Raw genomic sequence first — 20,547 nt, forward strand, 5'->3', positions numbered from 1 at the left:
GTTGATATTGTTGCTGGAATGCAGACGATACTATATTTACCATATAATATATTATCAGCTCTCCTATATCTCAGTCGATTTACATAGTTTAAAATAGAACATCTTATTAAAAACATCTAGATATACACAGATTAGGAAACGCTTACAACATACAAATACACAAACTAGAAATAAATCTTTAGCATACTGGTATATACAACGGTGTGTGTGATACAATACATAATTTCAGTCATGCTCTATCTACACATCATATTGCTTAAAAGAAGATTTGGAGGGCAGTGGTATAATGAAGGGCGTGGGGGGCGCTCTACACTTAAATTTGTGCAAATCAAAAAACGGGATCTGAAGTACCACTGAATTGTGTGAGGAATGCATGGCTGGAAACGGAAAGGACCCACATTACTGAGGTATTTACAGATACTGGCTAAAGAGCACTATGTGGGCAAATGCAGGAAGGCTCCCCCGTCCCTTTACTTCTTGACAGCCAGCATGGCATCGACCTCCTCCTCCACCTGCAGAGTGTGCCACTGGGCGATGGGTCGCCGCGGGTTGGCCAGCATGTCTGACCAGTGTCGCAGCTCTGCGCCGGTGCTGTTGTAGCCCACGAAGACTTTGCCAATGGCGTCGTTCTTGCCAATCTTGTCATAGTCCAAAACAGTTACCACCACCTGCACTTTCTGAAAGAGGACACAAGAGATGCACAAGTGTCAGACAGCCCTAGAGACAAGGCCTGGGACACACACAGAGTTTCCCTGGGGGGCTGAGGGACGACGGAGAATCCATTCCAGGCTGAGGCTGGAAGCACTCGACTGGGAACTTCCGCCCAGTGTTAGATGTCCCAGCTGTCACAACTGTCACTTACTACCTTATTATCTTTCTCTGTGTGTGTGTGTGTGTGTGTGTGTGTGTGTGTGTGTGTGTGTGTGTGTGTGTGGTAGAGGGAGGGTCTCAGGTAACTCAGACTGGCTTCAAGCTCACTAAGTAGCTGAGGATGACTTTGAACTCCCGATCTCCCTGTCTCTACCCCACCCCCACAGGTGTTGGGATTACAGCTCTGTGTCATCATGCCTGGTGGTAGGCATAGTACATACGTACTAATTTTTATGTTTAATATTATCTTTATAACTTTACAGAAGAAATAATTCAGTTACTTCTCTCAGTACATCCTATTAACAACTCCATTGCACAGAGAAAAGTACCGGAAGCTGACAGGGGTTTTGTAACCCGTCTGAGATCACAAAGGGAATGAGGGAGTTGGGCTCGAGACTCTATGCTACAAACCAACCATGGAAGACTGTGTCACTGCTACACAGGTCTCATCCACGAGGGCTCTGCCATTCTCTTTTGCTGGTGCCAATGTTCTTTGCTATGGTTTTTCCAAGACAGGGTTTCTCTGTGTAGCTGTCCTGGATGTCCTGGAACTCGCTCTGTAGACCAGGCTGGCCTGGAACTCACAGAGATCCGCTTGCCTTTGCCTCTCGAGGGCTGGGATTAAAGCCATGTGCTACCACAGCCCAGCATTGCTCTTATTCTCAATAAGACTTTCTGAGTAATCATTATGATGTCATCTCAAGAGGTGACAGCCAGCATTTTATGTAAAACTAAAAGCATTTGGCCTAGTCATGTAATTGTGACCATGAACAGTGAGTGACAATACAGTAGAAATCTTTTTAAAAAGGAACGAAATAAAATATGCTTTTCTCCTGAGTAAGATTCTCTTAATGAACATGGATCAGTAACTACAGTGTATCTGGCATTGACATTAAATGGATGCCACTTTAGGACACACATGACTTCCCTGGGACTCTATCAGATTGCGAGGGTTTATTTAATAACTCCCTCTATTGGACTGGCTGAATCAATGAAACCAAATTCATATTATTACAGCACAGAAGACATACTCTCTAAAGAGCAGCTCAGTTCTATTCCCCAGTCAATGAATTTGCTTAGCCAGAATCTGTGATGGCTCTGATTTAGACAATGGATATGAAGATAAAGGATTAAGATAAAGTAGCTATGTTAATTTGTGTTCAGCGTTAAAGGGAAGAAAAATATAGTGATAAAAACCAGGCCCAAATGAAGACCCACTGAGTTCCAGAACTGGTGAGCTTCGATTCTCAGGATACAGGCACCCTGCTTGTGAGATGCCACTGAGATATGTTTTTCCAATGGCAAAAACAGCTACTACTTTTTTTTTTCTTTCTCTGAATTCTGTGTGTTTTTTATTTCACGTATCTCCATCTCATTCATTTCCCTGTCCCTTTGCATCCACCCTGCACCCCCTCCCCCAAGTAAAGCAAAATTTACAACTACTGCCTTTTTAAAAGGCAATTTTCTTATTACATTTATCTATTCCCTGTGTGTGTGTGTGTGTGTGTGTGTGTGTGTGTGTGTGTGTGTGTGTGTGTGTGCTGGCATGTGCACTGCACTGCATATATGGAGAGGACAACTTGCAAGAGATGGTTCCCCCCTCCCATCACATGGGTCCTGAACATCAATCCCAGATTACCATGCTTGGCAGAGAGTGTTCTTTATCCACTTAGCCATCTCACAGGGCCCTCAAATCACTTTTGAATGTGAAATTTAGAAGGCAAAATGTAGCGCCATCTTCTGTGTGCAGATTTGCCATGATGCCAGTATTAAGAAAATTCTCTTCCTAGGCTGGGGATATGGCTCAGCAGTAGTTGGTTCATCACCCAGCACCACAGATAAATAAAATAAACGAATGACCTATTTACTAGGTAGTGTTTGGTAGCAAGGGGAAGATTGTATTTGTGGCCTCGATTCTTAGATCATCTTGTCCCAAGCAAATGCTCTGTGATACAGTCGTCATGCAGGGACCAGCATGGGGACATCTAGTGGAAACATAATGAGTGTTTTCGGAGTTAGGACAGACTTGATTATGCTACCGAGGAATCAATTGATTAGGACTCCCAATAGCTCTATTATTCTGCAGTTGCCCTGTGTGGTTATTTCTGCAGTTTTTGATGGTGGTGACCAAGATTTTTTTTTTTTTTGCATGTTTTCAGAAATTAGCATAATTTGCTTCCATCACAAAATGTTTCATGGGGATTGAGAAAGACAGAAGACAGGCCCATAATCTTATAATCTCCTTTGTTAGCAGTTAAGACACTGTGGTCATTAGGGCAGTGATTCTCAACCTGTGGGTCATAACCTTATGGGGGGGTCAAACAACCCTTTCACAGGTGTTGCCTAAGATGATTAAAAAACAGAGATATTTACATGTATGATTCATAACAGTAGCAAAGTGACAGGGAGCAGAAACAAAAATTGTTTTATGGTTGGGGGGGAGTCACAACACGAGGAACTGTGTTAAAGCATAAGGAAGGCCGAGAACCATTGACTTGGAGAAAACAGCATTCTTGGATTTAAAAAAAAAAAGGAAGAAAAACCCAGTCTGTAGGAGCGGTGAAGGCAGGTGACACCAGTAACCAGTGTAGGCCTGCTATTCCTCGGCCCAGTCTGACGCATGCCAGGCTCAGGCCGTCTCTCCTCTGAAGGGCCACCCCAGGATCACAGCTTCTGTTTTGTTTCTCATATGCCTTCCTCTCAATATATTTGTGCTTCCCGAAATTCAGAGGTGAAATACGTTTTTATAGGAATGGGACTGTAGTCCAAAGGAGTACGCTTATAAGGTTTTTTTTCATCTTAATACCTTGCTCTGTATTGTCGTGGAATTAGAAACAAAATGCCTGGAGGTGTTAGTTTCCGTAGGGATAAGGTCTCGGAACTCAGAAAGGTCACTGAGCAGATAACTGGGAAATAAATTCTGATAGAAAATTGATGTTCCAAGCAAGCGTTTGCCAGAAGGGCCAAAGTGCTCACGGTTTAGACTACTGACTGAGTGACTGCATACCATTTTCTATCATGTGGAAATGTATGTGAGCTAGCTTATCTGCAAACCACGGGCTAATGTTAGAAGGTGAGGGGCTGGTTATTTTGCTCTTCAGAAGCGGGTTGCTTATTGTAGCCTGGGAGCAAATAGGCAAGTTCATTCTCTCTTGGCTTTTGGATCCCGTAGGCAGACTTATTGACAAAGCTAAGCGGTTCTGTTGGTTTTCTATTTTCCACCTTATTTCCGCTGGGCAGAAGGCAGCTAGCCAGTCCAGTTGATGCAACAGCATCTCTCATGCTGTGTAGCTTTATTATGTCCCGGCTGGTGGACGGAGTTCAGGCATCAAATGTACATGGGGCAGTTTTAATGAAGGCGCGGGCACTGATGACTCGCGGGGGTCTTTGCTTTGTGGCTGACATGATCTGAAGGCATGAAATTGAATGGAAGGACAAACGCGTGTCTGACATTACCTGGATCTGCTCGAAAGGAACTTCGAAGCTGAAGGACTCGTTGTAGTAGGGGTTAAGCGTGTTCTTCTTAATGGTTGTCTTCTTCTTCTTCAGCCTCTTGCCATTCTGCATGAGATGAATCTTCACATAAGGATCTGAAAAACGGGGGAGTTTTAGGAGATCAGATGCGTGTTTTGCTTACAGTATTTTATTACATTATTTTGTGAGTGTGTGTGTGTGGAATATTTAAACTATGTAAAGCTGTGTTACATTTGTTTATGCTTTGGAAAGTTACTCAACCTGCATAAAGGTGTGTTACATTTGTTTATGCTGCATTTGTTTAACGACGTAAGGATGTGCATGGGTTTAATTACGTAAAGATGTGCTGCCTGCCTCAGGCACCTGATTGGTCTAATAAAAAGTTGAATAGCCAGGAGCTAGGCAGAAGAGGGATGGAAGAGGCTGGCAGGCAAAGAGAATAAACAGGAGGATGAATTTAGGCTCTAAAGAAGGGGAAGGAGAGAAGGAGGAGAGGGAGAAAGAGAGGGATGTGCCTGGAGCCAGAAGCCAGGCAGCCACCAGTCAGACACAGAGCAGCAGGGAGAGTAAGATGGACAGAAGTAAGAAAGGTAATAAACCCCGAGGCAAAAGGTACATAAAGAGAAACAGGTTAATTTAAATTAAAAGAGCTAGCCAGAGATGAGCCTAACCTAGGCGGAGCATTCAAAACTCAGGGTAAGTCAGTCTCAGTGTTGGCCTAAAGGAAAAAGCCACATTTTGTGTGTATGATTGTGGGGTGCATGCCACAATGCGCGCATGGAGACCAAAGGACACTTTGTGGGAGTCTGTCCCCTACCACATGGGGTCCTTGGGATCAAACTCAGGTCATCAGGTTTGGCAGCGGGTACCTTTACCATCTGAGCCTGCCAGAGTCACATGTTTTAGATCAGAGTTAGCTGAGAAAAGGACGAAGCCCCAACAGGGGAGTGATTGCATAGCATTTATTTAATACGTTGTAAAATGGCGAGGACCTTTCACTGAGAGGTTTCAAGCAAGCTCTGCGGCAGGCTTATTGCCTATGCTGGCTGAACTTCCCACTCACACTGAAAGGGAAGGGCTGTGGTATGCTGGGAAACCACTTCTTGGGGTGGGGGAGGGATGTCCTTGACCCGTAGCATTTGCAGATCTGGGTGGTGTAAGTGTGCTCACCATGGCCGGCTTGAAGCCACAAACAGTTTAACAACTGGCATGTAAAGTTTCTGAGAACTTAACAGTTGGGTTTTATGAGCTGGCAGAAGGCTTAGCTGTTGCTTGCTACTCGACAGGAATAAAGCTTGGCAGATGGAGGGGACAAAGGGTCCACTTCATTCATTTATTTATTCACACAGCCAACGCTGGTTGTGTGGCAAAGATGGGTTAGGACCTTTTATTACTATCAGTAATAAGTTGATGCCGATCAGTAGATAGAAGCAACACTGAACACAACAGATCTCTGTCTTAGTGATGGGATCTCAGACTTTCCGGGCAATAGTAAGCTTTTAGAGAAAGGGGATTTGTGTGAAATTAGAAGTTGATGAGCATGGAACAAGGAGCCGAGGCAAGATTGACGGAAAACAGCAGCAAGGGCAGAGTACATGATAAAGTCGGAACACTGCTCGGGAGGCCTCTGCGGAGGGTGCACTGGACCTGAGATGGGAGGGGGGAGGAACAGAACCCAACACTTGCCCGTACTCAGCTCTCTGTTATACTGACCATTCATCTTCACTGCAACAGTCTGACACATAATAAAGGTTTTTTAGGGGAGGCACTTGTGCATGTTACCTCCCACAGTCACTTTTTTTTTTTTTTTTTTTTTTTTTTTTTGGTCAAATGAACAAGGAGAATGTATTTAGGGCTTCGCCGTGCGGGTTTTCTCGGTCCTGTGGTCTGCCGCCCCAAAGCTTACATGCTTAGACATAAGTAGTTTGGGGATTTCCTTTCTCAGTGCTGCACCCAGGCAAGGCTCATTTTTTGTGACCCTGCTGTCTGGAGTCTTACTTAGACTGTCTCTCCATTTTCTCCAGCCTCCTGGACTTTCTGCTCCAGACTGTTCCCAAGTGTCCTCTGCCTCCCCTTCCCACACTGAGGTTTTGTCCTGAATTCTGACCTCTCTGCAGGTGGCCCTAACCCCTCCTTTATCTCACCAGAGACTGTAAGGAGGCAAAGCCTTGATCTTATTTCCCTGGCTCCTTGCTGAGATCCCTAAATAGGAAGATTTAGTGTGGTGAGTCACACCTCTGCTTTGAGGATAGACATGCAGATTTTTGAAAGCAAAGAGCACCGCTCTCCTGCAAAGCAGGCCTCTGTATGATTTAGTCTGTGCTGTTTTAAGGGTCATTGGAAAAAGCAAGTCCTTGTAAACTCCCAGTGTCACGGTGGCATCATAGTCCTGCTGATTGATTGGGTCCTAAGATCCAGTGCTATGGAAATGATACAATAGGCTGTAATGGGACTTAATAATGTGGCTTTTCTTGAGTTCTACAGCTAGACTCTAGTTCTACAGCTGGACACAGGGTGTTGGGACATCCCTTGGGGTTTGGGAAGCGTGTAAATAGTGTGGGGAAATACGCAAGCAATGAAACTGGACTCCCCCCCCCCCCCCCCCCCCGCCAAGGCACTCTGTGTCCCTGCAGTCCTCCAGTTCCCAGCAGCAAGCACTCATGGACATCTTCCTCATCTGAATACTGACAACCCTTCTTCAGCAACATCTAATAATCGCCTGCCGCCACCCAAGTAGGCACAGGCCTGAGAGACATGGCATGCCGTTTGTTTAATTTCTATTTTAAAATACTAGTCTATTTCTCTTAAGGCTTGGGTAGGAAGGAAGGCCTTTTTCTCTGGTCTCTGGTTTCTAATGATCTTTGGCTGCAATTTAAACAAAACCGAGAGGCTGGAGATGAGCATCAGGGAACACTGGTAATCTGAATCCTATTCCTAGAGCCCATAGAAAGCCCTTTTAATACGCCAAATTAAAGCTTGTGTGCCTGATGATCACAATTATGGTAGGCAGAATAATACCTCCTCCAAAGACGTGACATTCTAATCTTGAGAACTGTAAATACACTTCATGGCAAATGTGCTTAAAGCAAGAACATTCAAATGAGGCCAGCCTGGTGTTTCCAGAAGGGAAACTTTTAAGGACTTTTCATAAGTCCTTAAAAATGCTGAGAACTTTTCCTGGTTATGATCAGAAAGAAAAGGAATAAAAGAAGAAGGGTGGGCATAGGCCAGTGTGCTGGGTTATTTTATTTATATTTGAGACAGGCTAGCCTGGAACTCACTCCATAGCTCAGGCTGGCCTTCAACTTCTGCCACAGTCTCTCAAGTGTTCGCATTACAAGAATACACTATCATGCCTTGCTTTGAAGAAAGAAGGGACCACAGCTCAGGTATGTGAGCGACTGCTAGAAGGAAAAATTTAGAAATGACACAAAAACCAAACAGGGACAAGGAGTGTCTTTTTCTCTAGAGCCTCCAAGAAGGACAACCCTGCCCACGGGTGGGCTTGAGCCCATTGAGGGTTGTGTTAAACTTCTTTGTTAATATTTTACACTGGGCCATAGAAATTGCAAATACAGTGGCAGTGACTGTACATGCCTTTAATCCTAGCACTCAGGAGGCAGAGGCAGGCGGGTCTCTGTGAGTTTGCGGCCAGCCTGTTCGAGACCAGAGCTAGTTATAGGACAGCCAAGGTTACACAAAGAAATCTTGTTTTGTCTCAAAAAAACAAAATATCAAGAAGAAATTGTATTTATTTATCATGTGGAATATGACTTTTTAAATGCTTGTACATTGTGGAATGGCTAAACTGGGCTAACAAACAGGCTTTGTTCACATACTTTTCATGATGAGAACACTTGCTAAGTACTGTCTTGGAGATTTTCAAGAATGCTTACTTACTACAGTTACCACATCATACAGCAGGTCTATTCTACTTATTTTTCCTCCTCTCTAAATGAGTATGAGGTTTCTCTATACAACTATACAAAAATACATGTGTGTTGTTTCAAGACATGGACTTGGTGATCATTTTTTTTTCATAGGGGTAACAGAAAAGTAATAAAGCAACCATCTCTTGAAGAGTTTCTGTTTTTATCAAACAAGGTATGAGGATAAGAGTCAAGGTGCTTTTAAGGTAGGTGTGTGTGTGTTTATCGAGGGTTTTAGGCATGCCAGATAAGCACCCTGAGTGGCTTCTCCAATCTTCAAGAAACTGATCTTTTGAAAAAGGCTGATGTTCTCTCCATTCTCCTAAGTGTGGTTATGCTGATCTTCAAATAGAAAGAAAGCCTTAAAAAGGTCGAGTTCTTTTAACAAAAATAAAGCAAAAGAACACCGAGCATGCCAACCAAAAATCACAGTGATATCTGTACTTTTTAGGCTCTATGGTAAAACTATTGAAACTGGCTAAAATATGAGCTGAGAATGGTTTTAAAAGGCTTAAACCGTTAATAAGACATTAAGACTTGAAGTGTAATTTATGTTTTCCATAAACCTATTCCATCCATCCACCCATCCATCCATCCTTTAAAATTATATCATTTCATTTTATACTACAATAATCCCTGTGAGGAAATGCCTCAGGATGTCTGATTTCTTTGCCCTCAAGAATCCCTCTAAATTTGCTGCCTTTGTGGTATGCCTGGCAGAAAGTTGAGTATAGTGTTGATAAGTACAGACGCTGAAACTAGACTAACTTGGATCTTGGCCCTGCCCCTCACAGCTGTGTGGTCTTACAGAAGGTACTGAGCATTTTTGGTGTCTTGTTTCCCCCAACTGCAGACTGGGGGACATGATAATAGCTAATCATAGAGTTACAGGATCAAACACCCAGAAAATGTTTTAACATCAGGCTGGCACATATTATTGTTGATGGGTTGGGGCAAGTGACAGCTAAGGCAGGTTTCTATGACCCAAACTCACCCCTAGCTCACTCTACTGACCTGGTGCCCATACCCAGCAAGCAGGAAAAAGTCTCATTTGCTGCAGAAGTGGGATTGTCAGGTCCAAAGCCGCCCTTCCCCCAAAATGGCAGGGCTGTTGACATTGTCCTACACAGAAGGACTCTGACCGGGTAAGCAGCATTGCTACCAGGTAAACAAGCCTACAGGTTTCTGTTAACTAGAAAGGCAGTTTCAGTTCTCAAGGAACGTCCATTAGTCCTCTAAGAACCCCCTTAATCCAACCTTGCCCCAAAGGCCAGCTACCTTTGGGAAGGAAACCTAGTTCTCCATCAATCTGAACAGAGTGGGCCAACTCAGAGCCCCACCCTGCTGGCTGTGATGCGCAATCTGCTTGCTTTGTCCCACTCCCCATAGATGGCCTTGGCAGCTTGATTCCTCAGTAACGCTTTCTTCCTGCCCCCAGGCTGGATAGTTTTTTCTGCCCCATTCGTTATAGAGAAAACTCCTGAGTGCTAAGCCTTCTCTAAGCCAAGGGTTGACTTGTGAAGACTTTAATCATGAATGCCATCAAAGAATATTGCTGCTTTAGGGGGTGATCTTGAAGTGCAAGACAGAAAACAAATTTAGCATCTTGCAAGGTTTTCTCCTATTCTTGAAATAAATTACCCAGGTTGGGAAGGTAAAGTTAGAGACCTAAGCCGAATGCTTTCATGGATGATCCTGGACAGTAGGAGTTAGAACTATTTAACCTTTGTAGATTTTGAAGCCAGCTAAAATGTCGACACATTTGGACATCTCATACATGAACTCTCTCCCCTAACCTCCAGGGTTCCTTCTACTGTTCACGACCTGTTAAGATTCCACCATGTTTCCCTTTGGTCAGCCCCTCCTAGCCCATCGCCACCGCTTGAGACCAGAAAGTCCTTCTGTAGTTGCTGATCTCAAGGGATCCTTCCCGTGGTTGCTAAAGCTACATCAGGTGACCACACCACCCATTAAGAATCTTTAGCAACATCACATCCAAACCCTGCCAGGGTATGTCTGGTCCATCGTATCATTTGCTTTGTCTCTCACGCCCTGCCTGACGCTCAGCGATAGCCATGGCTTTGAGATTCTTGTTCTAGCCTTCGATGCCCCTTCCCTCTTTGCCCCTGAAGATTTTCCTGAATGTTCATTTCTAGAGAATGAACAATTGGCACCTTCTCAACCAGCAGCTTTGAGCAGATCCTCTTTGCCTGTGGCCTTTTCTTTCGTATCTTTCTGCTTCTCTGGTATTAGAGAACATTTGTGCTACTTCAATAACATAAAAACTTTTCGAGACAGGGTCTCTCTGTGGCTCTGAATCCTGTCCTGGAACTAGCTCTTGTAGACCAGGCTGGTCCGGAACTCACAAAGATCTGCCTGCCTCTGCCTTCCAAGTGGGATTAAAGGCGTGCGCCACCACCGCCCAGCAAACATGTTTCTGAATGAAGAATTGTATCTTAAGTGATGAAGGACAACTACTCATAAGATTGGAATGTCTCCATTACTAGCCTATATTCTACCTTTTTAAAGCCCTAGGGCCTTTCCAACCCTTTCTTCCCTGAGGCAGATTCTAGTGTCAATTTGTACTAACTTCATAGAAATATAATTGCCAAACAGTTGGCTGTAAGCAATGAGATATAAAGGAGCCACTAAAGGCTTTGTGTATTTACAATGAGGACTAGAAAGTGGCACTTCAAAGCCGAATAATGCAGGATGCCTGCCGTTTAATTCTGACAATTTTGCATAATGACACTGTCTTCTTTCTTTACTACCACAGTGACCATGGGCCCTGGTGACCATGGCCTTCTATTTCAAAGACTTCTCTCAGTGAGACTTGGCCTCGTTGCAGCTACTTTGTTTAATGCCTTCTGAGTTGGCACCCAGCTTCTGAGCATCCTCAGATAGTATTCCTTTTATCCTTTGTTCTGTGGATAATGTTCAGTGAATTTAGCTTGCATTACTGGATGAAGAAAGTGATGATTATATCAGTTAGGGCTCCAGTGACTGAACCAGAATTTCTAAATGGTTCAAATCAGAAGGTCCCTATTGGCTTTATAAGATAGAAAAGTCTAGAAGTGGGCCTCTGTGGCAGGCATAGTGAGTGTCCCCTGAAACCCTTTCCCTACTTATTTTTGAGTAATAAGCTCCTGAAGTTTAAAGGGGGAACCATTTTACCCAGTCACACTCATTTCCTCTAAGTCTTCTGTGACACTCTGGCTGGTTAACTACCTACCTCCTGATTCTTAGAGGTGATGATATCAACTTCCACAGTGTATCCCCTAAACTATGGTTCTCAATGCAGGGACCTTCTGGCATCATCTCGATACATTTCTCATGTCACCACAGAGAAAAGGGGGGTTGCTATGGAAATTTAGGGAGGGGGATTCTTATAAATATCCTCTAATACACAGGATAGATCACAACAGAAAAGATGAGGTTTAAAATATCAGTAAGGCAATTGTTTAACAGTATGCAAATAATTAAATAGTCATCAGGTTCAAAGAACTAACAATTTTTAGTTCTGTTACTTACAGTTTACTGGAGGGAATCTTTACAAATAATTTATAAGCATTTGGTAAAGGCTATATAAAAGAGTTGATGTGTGTCTATAGTTTCAAATGTCTGTGCAGACCAAAATGCTTCCTGCAACACTATAGCAAGGTTGTAATATTAAAAAATATTCTGGGGAAATTTTCCAAGTGAGCATACAATTTAAAAAATGAATTTACAATGGTTAAGTGAAGTGCTTACCAGGCGAAAACAACATTATGTAAGTGACTACCACAGAGAAAGCCAACCCTCTTCTGATGAGGTAGTTCATTAATGGTGGCAGCATGCTTCGAAGAGACAAAAAGCAGAAAGGCACGATGCTGATCATGAATTAAACGGAAGGCATTTTCTTTTTAAACAATGGTGGTGGAAACCCCCAAATTCCACCTATCATTTTGAGGATCATCTAGTCTTTTTTTTTTTTTATTTTTTAATGTGACTTCAAGCTTCCTGAATAACAACGTGGGAATGCACAGACACAAAGAGGAAGACAGGGAAGAATGGAGAGAGAGAGAGAGAGAGAGAGAGAGAGAGAGAGAGAGAGAGAGAGAGAGAGAGAGAGAGAGAGAGGAGCTGGCCGGAGAAGATTTTCCACGGGTGGGGTGTGTAATGAGAAACTAAAGAGCTGTGTGCACATTGAGCTTCACTCCGGGGAGAGGAAGGAGTGTATTATGTTGGAATGAGCTGGGTTGTTTGTTTTTCCTCATCAGTTTTTATAGATGACTTTTTCAACTCTAACTCAAGCTTATTTCTCGTGTGCTTAGGGAAATCTCTCATGAGTGGATAAGGTAGTAATTATACTCGATGCTTTCTGGATGGCTACAAAAAGCTCGGTGGAATGAGCAAGGACAAACTGTTGGTATGAGCTGACAAACAAAATCCCCCGCAGGGAAATGGTCACATGATTCAGAAAGGAAAACAAAACACCAGACTGGAAACATCCCATCCTGGGGAGACTTCAGCTTGGTCTTTCATAGCAGAGGGAAAGGCCCTTAGTGAGATACCACGATGAAAAATACTAGACATTCCCAAATGCATGGGTGATTTGGCTGCTTGGCGACAGTGCTAGGTTTTTAAGTGTATGCAATTTGACAAATGGATGCTACTTGTGCTTCTAGTGCAAAAAGTAAATGGAAACTGTTGAGAACAGAGGTATCCTCATGTACCCTATGCCTAAGTGGGGTTGATGCTGTTACAGGTTTTTATCCAACAGTCATCTAATTATTTATTTTTTTCTTCTTCCTCTTGGTTTTTTGGGACAGGGTTTCTCTGTATAGACCACAGAGATCTCAAACTCACAGAGATCTGATGGGGGATGTCCTTCCTTCTGTATGCTGTGAATGTATGTTTCGCTTATTGGTTGATGAATGAATGCTGATTGGCCAGTAGCCAGGCAGGAAGTATAGGTGGGCTACCAGACTAGGAGAATTCTGGGAAGAGGAGAGGCAGGGAAGGAGCAGGGAGACACCACGTAGCCATGGAAGGAGTAACATAATGGAGCATTATGGGCAAGCCACAGCCTTGTGGCAATATATACTTTAATAGAAATGGGTTAGTAATTAAGAAAGAGCTAGCCAATAAGAAGCCTGAGCCATTGGCTGGACAGTTTATAATTAATATGAGCCTCTGTGTGTTTATTTGGGACCAAATGCTGTGGGACCAGGTGAGACAGAACTACCTCTACAGAGATCTTTTGGCACCTACCTCCTGAGTGCTGGGATTAAAGGCGTGTGCCACCACCGCCTGGTCATCTAATTCTTATATTTTTGGTTTTGGTTGTGAGCCTAGCCTTTAATGGCTGAACCATCTCTCCAGCCCTGATCATCTAACTCTTATAATGGATTAACAAGCACCATTCGGCGCTAACTTCCTATTCTGCATGTGCCTGCTTCAAAATAGCCACACACTTTCTAAAACTCTGTCATGTATGCACGAGGCAGTTTATGGACTGAGATGCCTTTGGAATAGCTGAGGGAAGGATCTGGAAAGGCTTCTGAAGTTTCTAGAACTTGCTGCAGATCTGGGCAAACCTTGCAGGGGGCGAGGTAATGACTGCTGCGCTTAGCTAGTGGATCAGGTCCTAGCTTGTATGTTCTGAGGAGTTGCTTTCTCTACACTCTCTCTTTGTGCTCTATGGGACCTTTCTGAGTCCAGTGGCCATAAAAGCAGGATGATGAACAATGCAGTTTTTTTTTTCCCCTCATTAGAAAAAGGGTCATTAAAAAAGATTCATAGGGCCTGGAGAGATGGCTCAGTGGTAAAGAGCACTGGCTGCTCTTCCAGAGGACTCAGGTTCAATTCCCAGCACCCACATGGCCGCTCACAACTGTCTGTAACTCCAGTTTCAGGGGATCCAACACCCTCACACAGACAAATGTATACGCAGAATAAAAATAAAATATTCAAGCATGTGTTGAGCGCACAAACACACACAGAAGATTTGTAGTCTTGCCGATAGCTCATATATTCCAACTCTACTTTGAGGCTTCTCAGTATGAATAATACATGTCTTGTTCAAAAAGAATTGCCACCAGGTTGGCCTATTGCTAAGTTGTTTTTTTTGTTTTGTTTTTTTTTTTTTTTGAATGCTGTCCTTCCCGAGAGAGATTTCATCTGCTCCATCAATGACTAAGTATGATTCTCTTTCGAAAAGCTGCATGACTCTGAAATTGGCTAGGACTCTTCTCACCATGAAGGTAGCTTCTACCTTCACGCACCAGTTTCCTCAAAATATGAGAAGGAGAAAAACAAGTCAAGGCTCCAGTACAGTACTGGATACCAGATAAAGGGAAGTGACACGGAGAAATACCATTCTGTGGTAATTTTATTGCTTCCTGTGAAGCAAATTTGTGACTAAATCCAATCACCACACAATGTTTCAGATCTTAGTAAAAACTACAGCAGTGATTCTTTTTTGAACGTTTATATCTTAGGGTTTTAAGATTCTGTGAGAAGCCAAGTGCCTGAGAAACAGGACGGAGGGGTCGTTCAATTTCTTATTTAGAAAAGTTGAGCTGCCCTTAATACTAGCACTTGGGAGGCAAAGGCAGGCAGATCTCTGAGTTGGAGGCTAGCCCACTCTACAGAGTGCGTTCCATGACAGTCAGGGCTACAAAGAGAAACCTGTCTCAGGAAAAAGAAAATAAAAATAAAAAAAATAAAGAAAAATCAGTTCCTATGAAATAGATTAGTTCTTGGTGAGATTCCAGAATCACTTACCCAGGCTGTAGGGATGGCCTGGAAGATTGGTTGCTAGGGGCTGGCCTTATTCATTTTCCATTCTCTTGAACCAGAGGCATTCTATTAGGCCAGCATCTGTTACCGTGATGACTTTGGGGCTAAGGTAGTTTAAATAATTCAAGTTTCCTTGGTATTTCCACCTGGATTTTGTGGTACAGGGTTCATCTACTTACTCACCCACTCACTCGCTGCCTGCTGTGCTGCAGGGATTGCTGTTTAGTGTATGACTTGTTCAGATCTATGTTCCTGGGCTTGAGGTGAGCCCGCCACACAATACACAAGAAAGCTTTTCCTGAGCGACACACGTATCAATAAAAAGAAAATACCCAGGAACTGCAAAAAACTATGGTGTTAAGTTTGTCCTTTAAAGTGTTGGCTGTGTAGCTGAGAAGACATAAATTGAAACGTTTATCTAATTATACTTTATCAATAAAAGCTCGGGAGTTAGATACTGGGGTAAGAACCTAAATGATCAGAGAAGCGACCTGTGACCTCCTCTCTCTCTCTCCTTCCTCAATTAAAAAGGGCCAAGGTTCCCCCTTTGTCAGACCTGAGTCAGTGACCTCTCACTAGCTCAGGCCAGCTGACTCTGTGGGTTTCCCCATCGCGGTCTTGACTCCTTTGTTCAAATTCTCGCTCCTCCCTCACTTAGATTGTACTCCAGGAGCTTGGGCCAATGGTTAGTTGTGGATTTCTGCAAATGCTTCCATCTGTTTCTAGAAGAGAGCTTTTCTGGGGTTGTGGATTTTAGGTTGGGTATCTTTTGCTTCATGTCTGGTATCCACTTATGAATGAGAACACACTATATTTGTCTTTGGGTTACCTCACTTAGGATGACAATGGTGTGGCTGGGACAGTGCATGAGGCCACTGGCAGTGGGTCCAAGATCTGACACTAATGTACAAACTGACTTAGTGGAGCCCATTCTATATGGAGAGATACCTTGCCCAGCCTAGACACAGGGGTATGGGGATGGAGAGGTGCCTTGGTCCTGCCTCACAAGATGATGGGACAGACTTAGTAGACTTTCTAGGGGAGGTCCTAGATGAGAGGTGGGAGGGGGCAGAAGGAGAGAAGAGAGGGGAACTAGAATTGGAATGTAAAAAAAAAATTAATTTAAAAAAAGGCAAAAAGGGGGGGGCAAGAATCCTACTACTTCCTGTGTCTCTCTATATGTCCCCAATCCTCCAAAACCTCTATGGTTAATTTTGGTCAGCTAGTAGCTAGCTCTGCCCTCTGATTCAAAGTTAACTTTACTGGCAGCTTTGGGAGTGTCAGAGTGCAATCAAAATATCCCACAGCAATAAATCCTTGGTAGAAGAGATAACCTAAGACCGCATTTCCTTGTAAACGATTTATCTAGCCAGAACTGTGAGAGGAATCCCAAGATGGTAGACTCCATTCACTCAACAGAAATAAACTGAATTTGAAAGTATACACATAGGGAGTCTAAATAAGTAGGCTGGGTAATGAGAGCTAGCTTTTTGTTTTGCTAACTGCAAAACCATTAGCTTTCATATTTTCCCCTTCAACACACAGATGCGTAGTACCATCAAATGTGAACACAGTGACGTTTGGCCTGCGTTTATGCTTACGTGAAGAGGAAAGGGTGTCACTGGTTGGATGTCTTCCTCTGAACTTGTTTTTTCCCTTTCCTTCTGACTCATAATGAAAATCTATGACTGCCTTAAAGTGATTTTTTTTTTTTTTTTTTTTTTTTTTTTTTTTTTTGTGCATGGGAAGCTCACGGACTTCCAGGCAGTTTCAGTGAAATGGAATTCTATATGGTATCCAGAATTTATCAAACACAACATGAAAACAACCAATGCAAGTGGTTGGAAGTTTTAAGCATTTTCTATTTTCATATCTTAACAAATAAGTATTTTAATGATCAGGGAATCCAGTTTTATATTAGACTTTTCATAGCCTACAGAGTTTCCAATGGAACCAGGGACATGGATGGAGTTCACTCGGGGGTCCTATCTGGTTTCGTTTCTTCTAACGGGAGCTCCAGTATGCACTCTAGCAAGGTTTATATATACAAATGGGGAGCCTCTGCCAGGCTGTCCAGGCTCTACTTCCTCTGCTCCCAAGTCATCTCTCTGACATGTGGAACACGTCTTCCTGGGGTCCTCTGTCTTCTGCATCCACCCAACACATCTTTAATTATGATCATTTCTAACACCATTTCTTCATGGAATTGTTGTGACTGCTCATTCCAATTTAGCACCACCTTCTATAATTTCCCCCATAAAAACCAGCATCTGCCCATGCATTTGTGTGGGACTTGTGAGGGTCCCTAACCCTAACCCTAACCCTAACTCTAACCCCTGACCCTAACCCTAACCCCTGACCCTAACCCCTGACCCTAACCCCTGGCCCTAACCCTAACCCTAACTGGCAGAGCTGTGTCTGAAATCTCAGACGAACAGCTTTCTCTCTGGACACAGAAAAGATGCCTAATGGGAGTTGGTGGAAACAAACGTTTTGTCTAATGGCTCCTTCTCTGAGATGCACACTAGAAATATTTAGCAGCTACTATCATAGGCTAAACCAGAACTTGATAAAAATTACTGGCCAGATAATTGTAGGGAGTTAATATTCTCAACTAGACTTTCTAGAGAATTCTTGTGATGAACTTTCCTTTTCTGTTCTTTTTCACGACTCTGTCTCTTCCTTTTCTTGTTGGTTGAATGCACAGCTCTATGTAAGGTTATCACATTACATGAAAACCATCGTATAGCATCCAAAACAGATAGTGTTAATGGTTTACACGGTATCACTGGCAGCCTTTTGAAGAAGGAATAAAGCTGCCATATTGCACAGAAGATTGTCCCTATTTGTAAAGCAAATTGTCTAATAAAAGGCTGAGGAATGTTTGCTTTTTTTTTTTTTAAATAACGGTGGTGTAGCCAGGGTTAGAACACTCTGTACACGTTCTTCCCCGTTTAGCTTCAGGATGGGAAGGGTTGCTAGGGCTAAGTGCTCACACTGCCATCCCTAGGAGTGAGGACTAGACAAAGAGGGAGGACTCTCCAACAAGCTCTGCTTGCCTTGACAAATCTAAGAGAGTGCTGAGCGAATTAATTGAGTGGAATTGTTGGGCAGAGGCAGAGAGGCCTGACTTTGAATCTTGTCCAGAAAGATTCTGGGTGATTAGGATTCCAAATCTGCTTTCAAAAGGGCTAATTCTTACCCTGCCGCGCTGCATGTAAACACACTTCAAACAAACACAACTTGGTACTTAATCTGAAGGCCGCTGCAGAGTGGTAGTTAAAAAACCTTTATTGAATAAATGAATAAGAGGGTAGGCACAATGTTCTAAGAGAAATTGCCATTTATGGGCTCTGATTACATGGGAAAGCATTGGGGGGTTCTTAATGCCTCTTTTAAGAAATAATATAAATGAGTCAAAGGCCATATGCAACCAGCATTATTAAGGCATTTTTGGTAAAACTCTTCCTACTCAACCCCGACAGAAGCACGCGGAAGTCAACAGTTTATGGAATCCACAACCTATTTTGGTAACACATGGCTCATACTGTTACTTGCTATTTCTTTAAACACAATCAAGATCTATCTTTTTGCATGGGGATTTTTACAAGCGCCCAGTAAAGCAGTGCCAGCAACATCCTCAAAAGAACAAAAGGGCAGCATTCGAGAAGCATCAATCTCTATAAAGATTGGGACAATGATAAATGGAAAACACTTAGAAATTTCAAAGGCCATGTCTGCATACAGTCACATAAACATGTTTTATAGAAAAATGGAGACCAAGTAGAGGACAGACTGTAGATCTTTGATTACTGAGCAACTCTCCTTTGCTTTGGGTTATTAATGGCCAGTTTGTGAAAACCAGTCCTTACCCATCACCTGTCAATCACGCTCAGCTTCTCCAGAAAACTCCTACCTCAGCAGAGGTGAGCCAAGGAAAAAAGCTATAAATGAAAGAGACACGTTACTGTTCTAAGCCAATGGCCACACATGTCAGCCTGTGGGAGGATGAGAAACACCTCAGTGCTGATGTCTGGTGTTTCTACCACCTACTTTGCTTTTACAGGCTTACCTTACCATTTCACAGAAACCCCAGCTGATCCTAATTATGGACAAATCTACATCCCACAACTGTCTACATCTATGGCATTGGTTTGTAGACACCTTTTCAGAGAAGGGGGCACGATTCTTCTTCAAGGCCGTCTCTGTGGTTACTTATTTTTCTGATGATTCAGAAACTCCTCTAAAGAGGCCATCACAGCACTGGATGTCATCACAGTAACCAGCTTTCAAGGCATTCCAGCATCCCATGCCTGGAACGGGGAAATGACTTTAGAGGTGGAACAGTAACACAGGACGTACAAGCTAGGGCTGCCTGGATTTTCTTGTGAGCACAGCACTTGGCAAACTGTATCTTTGTTATCTGAGTTAGGAATGGTTTCCCAGGAGGAGCTTTTACAGGGGATGCTTCACCTGATACTGAAGGATCTGAAAACACATATGTCTCCTTTACTGTTTAGGTTAAGCTTCAGGCATTGGCTCCCAAACTATGGGGTTGTGACCCCTTTTGGGGAATTACACAACAGATATCCTGAATAGCACATATTTACATTACAGTTCATAACAGCAGCAAAATTACAGTTATGAAGCAGCAGAAAGATAATTTTATGGTTGGGGGGGGTCACCACAACATAAGGAACTATATTAAAGGGTCACAGCGTGAACCGTTGGCCTCAGGAATCTGCTAGGTGTTAGGGGCTTCTAATGTGAACCTAAAGCTCCACACGTTGGTAGAAGTGCAGGGAGAGGTAACTACCCCTACTTCTTGTCTCTGGCTGTGCTGCCTAGATAGGTAGTGACAAATTTAAGAAAGAGTGTCCTTGTGGTTTTGTGCAAGATCAATTATGAATATCAGAAATCATGAAGCTCAATAACTTTTCCAACACATACGATTTTTAGCTGTGAAGGGATCCATCTTGGTATTTAGAGACAAGGTGACCTAACTTCATCCAAGTACTCCATAGTTCAAGTGCACGAGAGAGCAAGAAGTTAAGCTGAGAGATAGCCTAACCAATGTCCTTTGGCTTTAGGATTGTTTGTCTTTGTCTTAAAAAAAAATACTTTGGAGGACAGAGTTATTCCATAGTCATCTTGTACGTGCAGGTCATAGGACTAGGTACTTAATTCCAATTAGAAGAGCCCATTGCTGCCTCTGATTGAAGTTTATAAAGGGAAAGCAGAAGAAAGATGTCCCCATGCTGTCATCTCTGAACTGGAGAAAAACAGTGTCAACAGGAAGAAACACTCTCTTGCCTCCTCAACACCGCAGTCTCTGAGTAAGAGAAACCGTACACCCTAATAACTCAGACAACAGAACAAGACATGTGACCTTCCCTCAGCTCCTTACCCCACTAAATGCTGGTCCAGAGAAAGAGAAGCCCCCCGCCCCAATTAATGCAGGGCATTTCCCAACCCTGCCTTTCTGCATGTC

General features: G+C 43.2%; 1 protein-coding gene across 2 annotated transcripts in view; it reads right to left on the bottom strand.

Annotated features, from left to right (window-relative positions):
• Positions 1-448: 448 nt before the first annotated feature.
• The window catches only part of Syt1 (synaptotagmin 1), a 181,593-nt gene continuing 161,494 nt past the window's right edge, over positions 449-20,547 (bottom strand). For both annotated transcript variants that reach the window (XM_051206399.1, XM_051206398.1), the window contains exons 7-8: positions 4,327-4,460; positions 449-677 (exon numbers count right to left, since the gene is read on the bottom strand). In XM_051206399.1, the coding sequence (XP_051062356.1) occupies positions 471-677; positions 4,327-4,460 (341 nt within the window). In that variant the 3' untranslated portion in view covers positions 449-470. The remainder of the gene's footprint in view (positions 678-4,326; positions 4,461-20,547) is intronic.

This window comes from Phodopus roborovskii, unplaced genomic scaffold (genome assembly GCF_943737965.1).
Source record: "Phodopus roborovskii unplaced genomic scaffold, PHOROB, whole genome shotgun sequence".
Classification (NCBI taxonomy): domain Eukaryota; kingdom Metazoa; phylum Chordata; class Mammalia; order Rodentia; family Cricetidae; genus Phodopus; species Phodopus roborovskii.